Source organism: Mirounga leonina, unplaced genomic scaffold, assembly GCF_011800145.1.
Source record: "Mirounga leonina isolate KUSES-001 unplaced genomic scaffold, KU_Mleo_1.0 Mir_94, whole genome shotgun sequence".
Classification (NCBI taxonomy): Eukaryota; Metazoa; Chordata; class Mammalia; order Carnivora; family Phocidae; genus Mirounga; species Mirounga leonina.
Genome location: NW_023270855.1, coordinates 29,121,003 through 29,135,832, shown reverse-complemented (window position 1 = coordinate 29,135,832; position 14,830 = coordinate 29,121,003). Strand labels below are relative to the sequence as shown.

The following is a 14,830-nucleotide window of genomic DNA, read 5'->3' as shown; positions in this document are numbered from 1 at the left end:
GTCAGTTTGTTCTCTTTATTTATGGGTCCATTTCTGCTTTTTATTTATTTAATCATTTGTTTTATTTTTTAGACTCCACATATAAGTGAAATCATATAGCATTTGTCTTTTTCTACCAGATTTATTTCACTTAGAATAATACTCTAGGTCTATCTATGTTGTAGCAAATGGCAAGATCTCATTCTTTTTTACGTCTATGTAATATTCTCAAGGGGGTACATGTACACACACATACCGCATCTTCGTTATCCATTCATCTACTGATGGACACTTAGGTTGTTTCTATACCTTGGCTACTGCAAATACTGCACTGAACATAGGGGTGCATATATCTTTTCAAATTAGTGTTTTTGTTTTCTTTGGGTAAATACCCACTGGATCATATTGTATTTCTCTTTTTAATTTTCTGAGGAACCACCACACTGTTTTCCAAAGTGGTTGCATCAATCTACGTTCTCACCAACAGTGCATGAGCATTCCTTTTTCTCCATGACTTCACCAACTCTTACAAGCCAGGGTGTCTCACCTCACACCAGTCAGAATGGCTAAAATTAACAAGTCAGGAAATGACAGATGTTGGCGGGGATGCGAAGAAAGGGGAACCCTCCTACACTGTTGATGGGAATGCAAGCTGGTGCAACCACTCTGGAAAACAGTATGAAGGTTCCTCAAAAAGTTGAAAATAGAGCTACCATATGATCCAGCAATTGCACTACTGGGTATTTATCCCAAAGGTACAAATGTAGGGATCCGAAGGGGTATGTGCACCCCGATGTTTATATCAGCAACGTCCACAATAGCCAAACTGTGGAAAGAGCCAAGATGTCCATCGACAGATGAATGGATAAAGAAGAAGTGGTATATATATGCAATGGAATATTATGCAGCCATCAAAAGGAATGAGATCTTGCCATTTGCAACGACGTGGATGGAACTGGAGGGTGTTATGCCGAGTGAAATAAGTCAATCAGAGAAAGACATGTATCATATGACCTCACTGATATGAGGAATTCTTAATCTCAGGAAACAAACTGAGGGTTGCTGGAGTGGTGGGGGGTGGGAGGGATGGGGTGGCTGGGTGATAGACACTGGGGAGGGTACGTGCTCTGGTAAGTGCTGTGAATTGTGCAAGACTGTTGAATCTCAGATCTGTACCTCTGAAACAAATAATGCAATATATGTTAAGAAAAAAAAAAAGAAGAAGAAGAAGGTAGCGGGAGGGGAAGAATGAAGCAGGGGAAATCGGAGGGGTAGATGAACCATGAGAGATGATGGACTCTGAAAAGCAAACTGAGGGTTCTAGAGGGGAGGGGGGTGGGAGGATGGGTTAGCCTGGTGGTGGGTATTGAGGAGGGCACGTTCTGCATGGAGCATGGGGTGTTATGCACAAACAATGAATCACGGAACACTACATCAAAAACTAATGACATAATGTATGGTGATTAAAATAACAATGAAAATAATTTAAAAAAAAATAAACAAGCCAGGGTGTCTCGGAGTGCTCACTGCAGGGGGTGCCCTAGTGGGGTGACTAGAGCTGAGGTGAGGTCCTGGCTGAGGCACTCCATGCAGGGAACCAAGGCAGGCATGGACTGGAGTGCCTGGGGCATTCTGCACAGGGGGTGCCCTCGTGGGGGTTGGGGATGGGCTGGGGGCCGAAGAGGGCATGGGCCACGAGGTCCCGGAGCAGTGCCCTAGCAAGCGCCTGAAGCCCAAGTGGTGTGGGCATAGGGTGTTCTGGGCTGCTCTGTCCCTGTGTCGCGGCAGCTAGAGCTGTAGTGAGCGCCAACCAGAGGTGTCCGGGTGTGTAGGGGACTGGGGCCGCCTTGGGGGGGCCGGGCTTGCTGAGGCAGCTGGCGGGCTCTGGCGTCCAGAACCCCGCTCCTGTCACTTGGAGCGGGTGTAAACCCGGCGGCTCGCCAGCCTCTCTGACCCAGAGTTCTGGCGGCTCGCCGGCCAGCCGGCGGCGTTCAAGGACCAGCTCCTTTCTATTCTCCTTGCTCTTCTAAACTGCGGCTCCCTCAATCCGGTCCCTCCCTTCTGCAGTTGGCAGCTTTAGGGGCGCGAATCCCTTTCGTTACCCTGTCCCTGTCTCTTAACTGTTCTCTGTGTGGTCTCTTCAGCTTTTGTCATACAGAAGCTATTCAGTCAGCCCTCAGTTCTACTTCAGGAGGAGTTGCTCCATAAATAGGTGTGGATATGGTTTGTCCCTGTGGAGGAGGTGAGCTCAGGGTCTTCCCACGTTGCCATCTTGGACCAGATCCCCAGCGTGGCTGTTACTGTTATGTGCAAACATGGCATGAGGTCTGACACACGTTAACCACCATTTATATTTCATTTTATCCTCTCAGTGATGCTCACCACACTTGAAATTGAACAAGTATTGGGTAAATATGTATTTAATGTCTCCCTTCCTGAAATGTGAACTCCATTAGGGCTGTGCCCTTCTTGTTCCCCACAATGTCATCTACCTCTGGTATAGAGCCTGGCACTTTAAAAGCAAATGAACAAAGAAGGTAGGCATTATAGTCGGTCCATCTTATAGACTGAAAACCAAGACTCCAGAGAGGGGTGGGGACTTGTTCTTGGTAACTCAAACTGGCTGATTACAAGGTAATTTCACCCTGGCTCCTTCCTTCCCTAAGGGTCTCGACTGCCTGGTGGAGAACCTCTTCTGTCTGGTGAAGAACCCCTGGTTGTTTTGCTGGTGCTGCCTAAGGTCCTGGGACCAAGCCATCCATTAAGAACAGTTTACTTTTGGGGCACCTGGGTGGCTCAGTCGTTAAGCGTCTGCCTTCGGCTCAGGTCATGATCCCAGGGTCCTGGGATCGAGCCCCGCATCGGGCTCCCTGCTCGGCGGGAAGCCTGCTTCTCCCTCTCCCGCTCCCCCTGCTTGTGTTCCCTCTCTGGCTGTCTTTCTCTCTGTCAAATAAATAAAATCTTTAAAGAAAAAAAAAAAAAAAAGAACAGTTTACTTTTGCTCCAGTGCCCACCATTTGAAAGTGTACACAGGTACATGGTTCTGGGGTGTAATACAAGGTGGTGAAACTGCTGCTTCATATTCATGAAGAGGAAACATCTGACATTTTTGAGCTGTGTCCTGGTCACACGTCTGAAGGTGCATAAATATCCTTCCAGAGGCAGAACAAATGTTCACTCCCCTGTCAGATTTCAGGAAATGCCCTTGTTAGCCAGGAAGACAGCAGTGCTTGGGGGACATCTCACTGCCTCCTGCTTCATCACAAAGCCTTCCTTGGGGAGGAGAGATGTTAGAAAGGTGCTCTCCATCTACTGCTAAATTAATGAACTAATTTAAAAAGAAGGAGGGCTGAGGATTTGCTTCACAGGCGAGGGCCATGGCCTGCTTCTCTGTGCCTGGGAACTAACTGGTACTCAGTTGAGACCTTAGAGTTCATTTAAAAATCAATTGTAGAAAAAGAGCTTCAACTAAATCCTTAGGCCTTATGAGCTTTAATGAAATAAAGAATTTTCCTGAAAATCTGTAATGTTTAATGCAGATAGTTTCTCCATCTACTTAATACATCATATCCCAGTTATAGGTCTGGGTCTCAAAGAACATCAAAGTTTCGGGATGACTGGGTGGCTCAGTTGGTTAAGTGTCTGCCTTCGGCTCAGGTCATGATCCCAGGGTCCTGGGATCCAGTCCTGCATTGGGCTCCTTGTTCGGCAAGGAGCCTGCTTCTCCCTCTCCCTGCCTCTGTCTCTCTCTGACAAATAAATAAATAAAATCTTAAAAAAAAAAAAAAAAAGAACATCAAAGTTTTGAAGCAAAGAGAGGAAGTTTCTGCAGTATAGCATTGAGACAGGAGGTATAAACCATGGTCCCAGGCCAGTTCTACTACTAACTTGCTGTATGACTTTGGGTAAGTCACCTCCCCTCTCGGGTTCTCCAGCTTCTTATTTGTACATGAAGAGAATTGAACTAAAAAAATTTGAGGTTGCCCTTTTGGTTGTAATGTTTATACTCTTCTTCATGATCACATTCATCCTTTCTTTGGGCACTCACTAGGTAGAAGGCACTGTGCCAGGTACCAGCAATATAGTGGTGAGCAAAACAGATGCAGATCCAGCCTTCATGCCTCCATGACATCATCCAAATAATCCCACAGAAATATTACAATCTGTGACAAGTGATTTCAAGGGCAAGTACATGGGAACATGGGTGTCTATAGCTAGGAAACTATTCCAGTATGGAATAAGGAAAGACTTCCTGGAGGAAAACTCCTTTGGGATGATATGTAAATGATGGGTAGGTAAAAAGAGAGTGAAAGAGTATTTCAGAGAGAAGGAACCATATGTGTAAAGATCCTGAATGTCTGAGGAAATAGGGAGAGCCATTGTGGCTGTGGCAGTGAGGGGTGGGGTGTGACCAATGGCAGGAAGGAGCCAGGTGGTGGAGGTATGGGAAGCCACATTATGGTTATTGGTCTTAATTTAAAGTGCACTGGGAAGCTACTGAAGGTTTTAAGCAGGGACATGCATGATCAAGTTCAGATTCTCTGGCTTTAATGTGGAAAAACAACCTGAAGGGGGTTAAGAGAATAGGTAGGAGGCCAGGTGGGGGGCACTTGCAGGAGCACCAATGAGTGATGATGGTGGTGAAGATTCAAAGGGGTTAATTATTTGTTTTCAGCTCTAATGAACATCAGTGACTTAAAATATTTGATCAACAAAGCACCTGTACTCTCCTCCCATCTGTCCACACCAGTGTCCCTAGAGCAGGCCCCTGTTATAAGCTCTTTGCACCATATTCCTTTCCCCCAAAGCCCTTCCATAGCTGTCATTTTTCTCTGTGACTGTTTGGTTAATATCTGAGCTCCAGCTAGACTGTAAGTCCCAGGAAGGCAGGAGTTGTAGCTGTTTTTTCCCCCATTCCTTTTTCTGAGTGCCTAAGACAGTGCCTGCCACATAGTTGGTGCTGTGTTAAGAATGAGTGAATGAACAACACAAACAAAGTAGATGTCTTAAAGCAGAGACCTTATTGAGATTATATCTGGATGGGAGCAAGCAGGTGAAGGGAAAATAAGGAAGCACAATATATCGGTCTCTTAACACAATGGACTGAGGCTAGATTTTCCAAGGGACGTGACAATAGGGGTAAGAAATGAGGATGTTGGCACATTACTCCTAGCTGGCATCCATAACTGACTGGGTGACCCCTGGATCCTGCACACATCATCTGTATCACGTAGACCCTTCTTTGTATAAAGTATCCACTCAATAAATATTTATTCAAATACTAGTGGATGACCAAGTCACTTAACTTCTAGAACCCTCACTCTCCTTTGCTGTCACATGGGGTTAATTCAGCCAGCCTTCTCTGACAAGGATCAAACTGAAAGAACTTTGAAAAACAGAGGGCTTCATCTGTCTAGAGATAAGATGACTGCCAGGCCCCAGAATGAGGGGAGATGAGTAGAATGTCAGTAGCATGAGGAAGGAGGCCGGAGACTGAGGAGACAACAAAGATGAAGTGCCAAACAGGAGGTAAGGCAGCCATGGGGAGAGAAATTGGCAGCAGAAAACTAATTTTCCAGGCACATCATCTGTCTTGGCTTTTTAGTCTGTCAGAGGGAAGCATGAGAAGGGTCTGGGCCAGCCTCAACCTATAGTGAATATGGCACCTGAGTACCGATGTGCTTGGGTGTCTCTAAAACCACCCTGGAAACCCATTTGTAGTGGGAGCTGTAGCTGGTGTTTCTGTTTCCTGTTTTCTTTTTTGGTGGCTATTGCAAGAGACTTCAACCCCAGGCACAGTTCTATGTAGCACATCCATAAATCCTTCCTGCTCCTCTGCCAACTTCCCAGACAGGTCATAATGGGAGATGGAAGATAAACAAATAAATACAGAATGGTGAAGGGCAGTCAATTCAGTGACTTGACCTCATCCATCAGCCCTTCCCTCCATTGCCAGAGCCAAGCAACCTCAAGGTTGTTTTAGGAACACCCACGCACATCAGCACTTAAGGACTGTAAGGGTACGAGGTAAAGCTGGCCCAGCTCCCACTTTCTGATCCTTTCCTGCTCTATAAAAGCATGTCATTCCAACATAGATAAGAAAAATACCTAGATGTTGGAGTAAATAAGGTTTAAAAACACCCACAACAACTTGGTTGCTACTAATGAATGCTACATTGGACAGCCCAGAGTTCAAGTCCCAACTCTACCAGTTGCTCGCTTTGTCACCTGAGCAAGTTACTTAATCTTCCTGGGCTTTGGCTGCCCCATCTTTCAAATGGGAATCCTAACAATCCTTCCATGTAGGATTTGGATGAGGATTCACTGACACAATGCATATCAATTGGTGGGCATATAAATGGTCCTGGGAAAATTGGACAGCCACATGTAGAAGAATGAAACTGGACCATTTTCTTACACCATACACAAAGATAAACTCAAAATGGATGTAAGACCTAAGTGAGGGCCAGGAATCCATCAAATTCCTAGAGGAGAACACAGGCAGCAACCTCTGTGATCTTGGCCACAGCAACTTCTTGCTAGACACGTCTCCAAAGCAAGGGAAACAAAAGCAAAAAATGAACTATTGGGACTTCATCAAGATAAAAAGTTCTTGCACAGCAAAGGAACCAGCCAACAAAACTAAAACTCCCAACCTATGGAATAGGAGAAGATATTTACAAATGACATATTAGATAAAGGGCTAGTATCCAAGATCTATAAAGAACTTATCAAACTCAGCACCCAAAAAACAAATAATCCACTCAAGAAATAGGCAGAAGACAGGAACAGGCATTTCTCCAAAGAAGACATTACAAATGGCCAACAGACACATGAAAAAATGTTCCACATCACTTGGCATCAGGGAAATACAAATCAAAACCACAATAAGATACCACCTTATACCAGTCAGAATGGTTAAAATTAACAAGTCAGGAAACGACAGATGTTGGCGATGATGTGGAGAAAGGGGAACCCTCCTACACTGTTGGTGGGAATGCAAGTTGTGCAGCCACTCTGGAAAACAGTATGGAGGTTCCTCCAGAAGTTAAAAATAACTGCACCTGCACCCCAGTATTCATAGCAGCAATGTCCACAATAGCCAAACTGTGGAAAGAGCCGAGATGTCCATTGACAGATAAATGGAAGATGTGGCATACATATATACAATGGAATATTACTAAGACATCAGAAAGGATGAATACTTACCATTTACATCAATGTGGATGGAACTGGAGGGTATTATGCTGAGCTAAATAGGTCTGTCAGAGAAAGACAATTATACAGTTTCACTCATATGTGGAATATAAAAAACAGGGCAGAGGACTGTAGGGGAAGGGAGGGAAAACTGAATGGGAGGTCATCAGAGAGGGAGCAAAACCACGAGAGACTCTTAATTATAGGAAACAAACTGAGGGTAGCTGGAGGGGAGGTAGGTGAGGGGATGGGATAATTGGTGGATGGGCCTTAAGGACGGCATGTGATGTGATGAGCACTGGGTGTTACACGCAACTGATAAATTATTGAACACTACATCTAAAACTAATGTACTACAAGTTGGCTAAATGAATTTAAATAAAAAAATTGGTGAGCATAATGTCTGTAATGGTGCCTATTATATTTACTACTGAATGTAATAGAAGTTAGCGGTTATTTTTAAATAGAATATCATGCAGCCATGAAAAAAGATAATATTTTCTTATTAGCATCAAAAGATGTCCTGATAGACTGTCAAAGCAGATAATTCCATGGTGGAGGTAAAGTGAAGCTGGGGGGATAAGAGCATGACCCTGTATTAAGAACAGTACAGGTAATAAAACTGATGAGAATATGTCCTAAGTGTGACTGTGCAGAGGTAGGGAAGAAATTGAAACCCATTGTGCTAAATGAAACAAGTGGGTTAGTAATATTTTGTGGTTATTCTCCCTGATAATCTTAATTTGGAAATCAAATAGCTATCTTTATGTTTATGGACACATTAAAGATACCTGAAAAGATACATACCAACATTTAATAGTGGTTGTCTAGGGTGATGGGATTACAGGTGGTTTTCCAACCACGTGCTTTGGATTTTTTTTCTACATCATCTATTTCTATAATTTCTGTAGTACATATTTATAATTTTATGTTATGTTTTACTTTATAATCACTTCAAACACCTCTCCCAAATGGAAAAATTACAAATTTTACCTTCACTGAGGCAAGGAACATGTCAGTTTCTAAAATAAAATGCACCTTTGGATCTGAAAGATACCTTTCACCAAAAGTAAAGGACCCTGGGGCAAACTTTAGAAGCAGATCTGGGACTTCAGAAGCAGGAAGTGGTAGTAGGTTAGCAGCAAAAGCAGTTCCATCCATTTCCTATTTGTATACCCTGTCCCCCAGGCTTGACCTTGTACCTCCCCTACCCCACACCCAAGCCCTGAAACTAGGGAGTGGATTGATTCTATTAATTTTCAACTCTCTCCTATTATTTCTATGCAGCAGATGTGTACTGACCACCATCCTCCCCCTCTAAACTTAATATATTTATGATGGCCCTTTCCAGGTGCCAGATTTAGGGTGAGGTTTTGTGTGTGTGTGTGTGTGCATGTGCGCGTGTGTAATTTAATCCTGACAACAATTATGCAGGAAGGTCCTAGTACAGATAAAGTAACCGAGGCTCGGCCTTGGCCGAGGTCCCACAGCCAGTGCACAGTAGAGCTAGAATTCAACCCCACATCCTGCAGGCACGACACATCCTCCTAAACCTCCTAAACCACTCCTAAACCACTCTGACCTCTGCCGCCTCCTTCCTTGCTCCACTTTCCCCATGAGAACAAATATCTTTACCATGGATGGTTACTCTTCTCCTAGGGAGACATCTGTTCTAAGGCCACTGGGGAGTTATAGTGGTTTTGCTTATTTAAAAGACATAGCTTCACGGGGGAAATCGGAGGGGTAGACGAACCATGAGAGACGATGGACTCTGAAAAACAAACAGGGTTCTAGAGGGGAGGGGGGTGGGAGGATGGGTTAGCCTGGTGATGGACATTAAAGAGGGCACGTTCTGCATGGAGCACTGGGTGTTATGCACAAAAAATTAAGCATGGAACACTTCATCTAAAACTAATGATGTAATGTATGGGGATTAACATAAGAATAAAAAAAATAAATAAAAAAAATAAAAGACATAGCTTCATTTCAGAGAAATAGTCAGATATGACCTGACTTCTACTTTAATTAGATTTAAAAAAAAAAGTCAATCATAAAGACTGAATACACTGTCATCGAGTGTAGAGGACGCCTGCAGTTTATGCCTGCCAAAGATCCTTCCTCTCCCGATCACAGTGCCTCAGCCTGAGAATGTCTTTGCCACTGTGCACAGTCTCAGGGGGACTGTCAGTCATGAGAGTATGTCCTTCCTTAGCCGTGGTGGGTTGTAACCTGAGGCCGGCTAGTCAGATTCAGAGTGGGATGGCACAAGAATGGAAATGGGATTGGAGGAGAGTCATACCAGTGATGGGGTGTCCACTGTATCCAGCCGCCTGGCTTCCTGAGGTTAAGCTGCTTGGTTTCCCTTTTTTTTTTTCTGTAGCTTGGTTATAACCTTTGATATCTTTTATTGCTGTTGTTATTGTTGTTGTGCTGTTGTTGTTGCTATTATTATTATTAGGGCTTAATTTAACCAGTCCGTTAGTTGTTGTTGCTAGCAAATACAAAATTCTGTTTTATAATAGCAGTCAAAGTTAGTTTGAAAAAAACCAACTGGGCCTTTGTTAGAGATTAGCTAAGAACAAAATAAATCCAAACAAACTCAATCAGAGCAGTGTCACTGGCTGAAGCCCAGACATCAGCAGAAGCATTCTAAAATGGGTGTGTACATCTTCTACCTCATTCTACCTCCCCACTTCCCACCAAACCCCCGTTTCCTTCCAGGCAGGCTCCGAGTGAGAGGTTTTATAAATCTTTTCCATCCACCTCTTTTCTCTGACACCAGGACCAGCATGCAAAGGAACCAAAACAAAGCAGGGAGATGGGGAGTGAGGGTGAGAATGCAGGGTGGGAAGGCTTATGTTTTAGACATTTGTCTTAAAAGCACTGAGAGTTAGGGAAGGTGTGGGGGCCCCGTAGAAATGGGTGAGCTCTCTGATGTTTCCCACACCTGTGGGAACGGGACAGAGTCACTCGGTCAGATCTCCCAGATCTCAGAGCACCCACTTCAGTGCCCAGCCCTCAAAGCCAGGATGCAAGAGATTAAAGGATTAATCTGCTGTCCTGCTTGATCGGCTTTGGCGATCAGGGCCAGCAGGAAAGGATAAAAAAAACTTTCATGCTCTCAGAGCCAGAGAGAACACTGGTCTCCCATTACCCTGCCCAGCTCAGGTCCCAGGCCCAAGTGGCTTGATGCTAATGCTGGCCAGTGGGGTTCAGATGGGCTGGATGGGCACAGATGGAGAAAGAACAGAGCTACCTACTCCTTTTATCTAAAAACATTTTCTTTACTACTCTAGGGTGTGGAAAAAACATTATTGCCTTGGCAAAACAAAGCCAATGCCTGAAACCACTTTTTCTAGTATAGTCCTCTCCAAACTTTGATGAAAAGTTGTTTTTCAAAAATATCGTTACCGGGGCACTTGGGTGGCTCATTTGTTAAGTGTCTGCCTTCAGCTCAGGTCATGATCCCAGAGGCCTGGGATCGAGCCCCGCATCAGGCTCCCTGCTCTGCTGGAAGCCTGCTTCTCCCTCTCCCACTCCCCCTGCTTGTGTTCCCTCTCTCACTGTGTCTCTCTCTGTCAAATAAATAAATAAAATCTTTAAAAAAAAATCATTACCATTAGCAAACTGGGATGTGAAGGTGTGGTATGGTGGCGTGGAATGTATGTGTGTGTGTGAGAGAGAGAGAGAGAGAGAGATTGAACATGTATTTAGAAGGATATCCATTGGTTTTGCCTGCCAAGCATACATTCCCCCTTCTGGTAAAAAGCACCCTCATTTCTCAATGAAAAGTCACTGTACTTTCACTATAGAACCATCTATAGTGCGCCTGCTCACAGCCTCCAGAGGTGGTATCTGTCCTAGCAATGATCCCCTGGTCTAGTTCACCCTCCATCCATTGTGATTGACTCCAGAAAGGACACATGACCCATGTCAGCCCAACCAAGTGACCTGAGGCCTCTTGCTGGGACTCTCCGCAAAGAGGTATTCTCTTCACTCCTGCAGTTGCTAAGCTGGTAGGGCATGGCCTGAAGTTGCCAGGATCCTCCACATGCAGAAAGCCAGCCCAAGAATAAAGCCAACACAGGGAAGAACAAAGCCAGGGTGGGGGAGAAAGATACCCATCCTGCTGGCATCTTTGGATTTTCGGATCCAGCCACAGCTAAAACCAGGTCTATTCCTGGCCTTTTAAGTTGCTTGAGCAAATAAATCTCATTTTTGACTTAAGCCAGTTTGACCTAGGTGTCTGTCACTTGTAATCCAAAGAGTCTTGTCCAAGACAGATATCGACAGGGAAGCAACTGGATCCTGGAGGAGGGTATAGAAAGAAACCCTAGCTTCTCCACTGCCAGTGAGTGAAATGAGAGGGAGAAAGGGAGGAGTAACAAACTTGGAGCTCTCCCAAGGAAAGTGTTAATCTTGATCCTTTGATTGGGGACCTTTGCTTCAGAGGATTAGATTTCCCAGGAACATGCATCCCAACAATCTAAAGTTTACTAATGAATACAGTAAATAATTTACACCACACATTATTTCCTGTTACTCAAATCTTAATATTAACTACTCAGTGATTTCACAATGCCTGTATTCTCACCAAACTAAAAAGAGGCACTTTTTTTTTTTTTTTAAAGATTTTATTTATTTATTTGACAGAGAGAGACACAGTGAAAGCAGGATCACAAGCAGGGGGAGAGGGAGAGGGAGAAACAGGCTTCCCGCGGAGCAGGGAGCCCGATGCGGGGCTCGATCCCAGGACCCTGGGATCATGACCTGAGCCGAAGGCAGACGCTTAACGACTGAGCCACCCAGGCGCCCAAGAGGCACTTTCAAATAAACTAGCCACTATAGAAAAAAATATCAGCATCACTATAGATATAATGGTAATTTCCAGAGACTCCTTAGCACATTGATGACTATTAATTTTCAAAGTTAATTAATAGATAGAAATGGCACTTTCTTTTAATTTATGTCATTAGTCAAATGAGCTTTCTAATTAAGATGTGCAATCTACAAATTTATAAACTGGTGAATAACTCCAAACATGGAGAATTATTAGTGAGGGTCTGCCTGGTCTGAATTGGCTTCAGAACTTGCAAAAAGGGGGAGAATTAATTTCATTCCCTGGCGGTTTCTCAACAAAATCTTCAGTTAAATATATTCAAATTATTCATTACCATACCATCATCATGGTTCTGAATCTCATTTCCACTTTCTGTTAAATTCAAATGAAATATTGTACCACATCTGATAAACAAGTAAGTTTGACACTTATTGACAATATCAATACTATTTGTAAAATGAAAACAAAAAGCTTAAATTTGACAAATATAAAAATAAACCAGACTTCTAAAACAAACCCAAATAGAAATTTCATTGAGAAAATGTGTAAAATGAGTCTGCGCCTGGACATAGCAAACATCAAAGAGACAAAGGCTGTTTACCATTAAACACTAATTAGCAAACCAGTCAATAGTATTTGCACAAGATCTAATTACAGTCTTGCTCTACTCTCTCTGTGAAAAGAGCCAAGTACTTCAGCAAGTGGGAAGGAGAGTTTTACTGAATCAATCAACTAACATTTTTAAGTGTCCATCAGGGATTGGAGTGTCCGATGCGCAGAAGCATGTGTTTGGAGCATCTGTGAAGTGGGAGCAACAATCTTTTTGTTTTGAGATAATTTGCTACCTAATAATTAAAAACAGAAAGGAAAGAAGTAAGCAAATCAGTGAAGTGATCCTATGGGAAAAAAAATTAGAGTTGGTTGGATTCCCTTACACTTATATTTTAGTTTATTATTATTACTTTGAATTGCATATGGCAGGATGTCATGAGTTTTTCAATGCGTGGGGGTTGGTTTCTAATGGTTTTAATCTAGCCTTGACAATGGGTATAACATTTGGGGCATAGGACTCCAAATACAGAAAATATCTGGTTCACATGAAAAAAAGATTAATATAAAGTAAAATGTCTTTTAATGACCGTATAATAACTTTTTAAAAATATGCCCATCATGGGGCGCCTGGGTGGCTCAGTTGGTTAAGCGAGCGCCTTCGGCTCAGGTCATGATCCTGGAGTCCCGGGATCGAGTCCCGCATCGGGCTCCCTGCTCAGCAGGGAGTCTGCTTCTCCCTCTCCCACTCCCCGTTTGTGTTCCCTCTCTCGCTGTGTCTTTCTCTGTCAAATAAATAAATAAAATCTTAAAAAAAAAAAAAATATGCCCATCAGGTTACCATAACCCAAAAGAAGGTATGGCATATCCACCTCATTAATAATGTATAAACAATAGCCAATGTGCACATTATGGAAGAATAATTATAAAATTTAAATATACTAATTCCAAAATCACTTTACTGATAAATAAACCTTTGAGGTCTAGAGGTGAAAATTCACTTGTGATATATATTCAGGATATATTGTCTCACTTACAGATTTTCTCTTGAGAAGAGTACTATGCTTTGGATGGCATTCTAACTTATAGAAAAGAACTCACAGCACCATTTTAATAGAAAGAACAAGGAAACTAGTGAAGGCACCATCTTGGGAGAGGTTAACCTCCTTTACAAAGGGTACAGTTGCTGGGGGAAAGCTCCCAACTCAGTTCAAATCTTAGCTTGTGGCATTTAACAGCTGTGTGACTTTGAGTACTTGACCTAACCTCTCTGAGCCTCAGTTGCTTTACTGGTAAAATGGAAATAATATCAGGGCCTAACTCATGAGACTGTTGTACAGATTAAACAAGAAATCATACATAAAGCAGGCAATGTGCTGAGTGCTTTGCATATAATTTCTTGTTTAGTTGGTAAACCAGTGGCTTCGATTTTAGCTTTCTCCACACAAAATGCTGTTATTTCTTAAAACTGTAACCAGTCATCAACCCTTTTGCCTTGGGAGGGATGGTCCTGTAGGAGGCCAAGGCTGCTGTTCCCACTGAACAGTAGTCTGGAAATTCTGGGCTTCAGACGTGAGCAGTCTTGACATTCTTCTGCATGGTGAGTCTTACCTCATAGTAACTCTGGACAGCATTCATGAAGGCTTCATCAGCCACAATCTGGGTTTCCCCATTGAGGAAAGCCTGAAACCGGTCCTTGACTGTCTGCAGCTGCTGTTTGCTGATCTGTAAGGAACAGAGGAAGCGAGAACAGTGAGGACTTGTTCTAGACAAGGATTGTGATTCCATGGAAGATGCCAGGCCCATTGGTGTGTTAGAGCTGGCTTGTTCAGGCGCGCGGGAGCTGATTGTTAAATTTTCAGGAGTTTACTAAAAAATAGCATACATTACAGTTAAATAAAGTATATTGAAAATAAAGGTAACACATACTCCAAATTCATTGCTTCCTGATTATTTTAGCATTACCTGTGCTTTTGAAGTTACTAACATCTATTGTATTTGTATGGCAGAAATGATATATAACGGGTGCTACCTTATACCACTCCCCAACTCTACATTCGGTGACATCTTATTGGAAGCTAGGTATCAGTCAGGATAAGAGTATTTACACCATGGAAATTGGCAAGAGCTACAAGTCAGGTGTTTTTGTTGGTTAGTTTTTGTTTTTTTCGTGAGAGATGGTTCTTTAACACGTCATTGCACAGGCCCCTCAGGTCATCTGAAATACCCTGCTTTATAAAGTTCTAGTCATCAAAACAGTATGGT

At 43.1% G+C, this 14,830-nt stretch overlaps 1 protein-coding gene across 7 annotated transcripts in view; it reads right to left on the bottom strand.

Moving 5' to 3' along the window:
* CADPS (calcium dependent secretion activator) overlaps positions 1-14,830 on the bottom strand; it is a 476,998-nt gene that overhangs the window by 348,567 nt on the left and 113,601 nt on the right. For all 7 annotated transcript variants that reach the window (XM_034997161.1, XM_034997160.1, XM_034997163.1 and 4 more), the window contains one exon: positions 14,177-14,290. In XM_034997161.1, the coding sequence (XP_034853052.1) occupies positions 14,177-14,290 (114 nt within the window). The remainder of the gene's footprint in view (positions 1-14,176; positions 14,291-14,830) is intronic.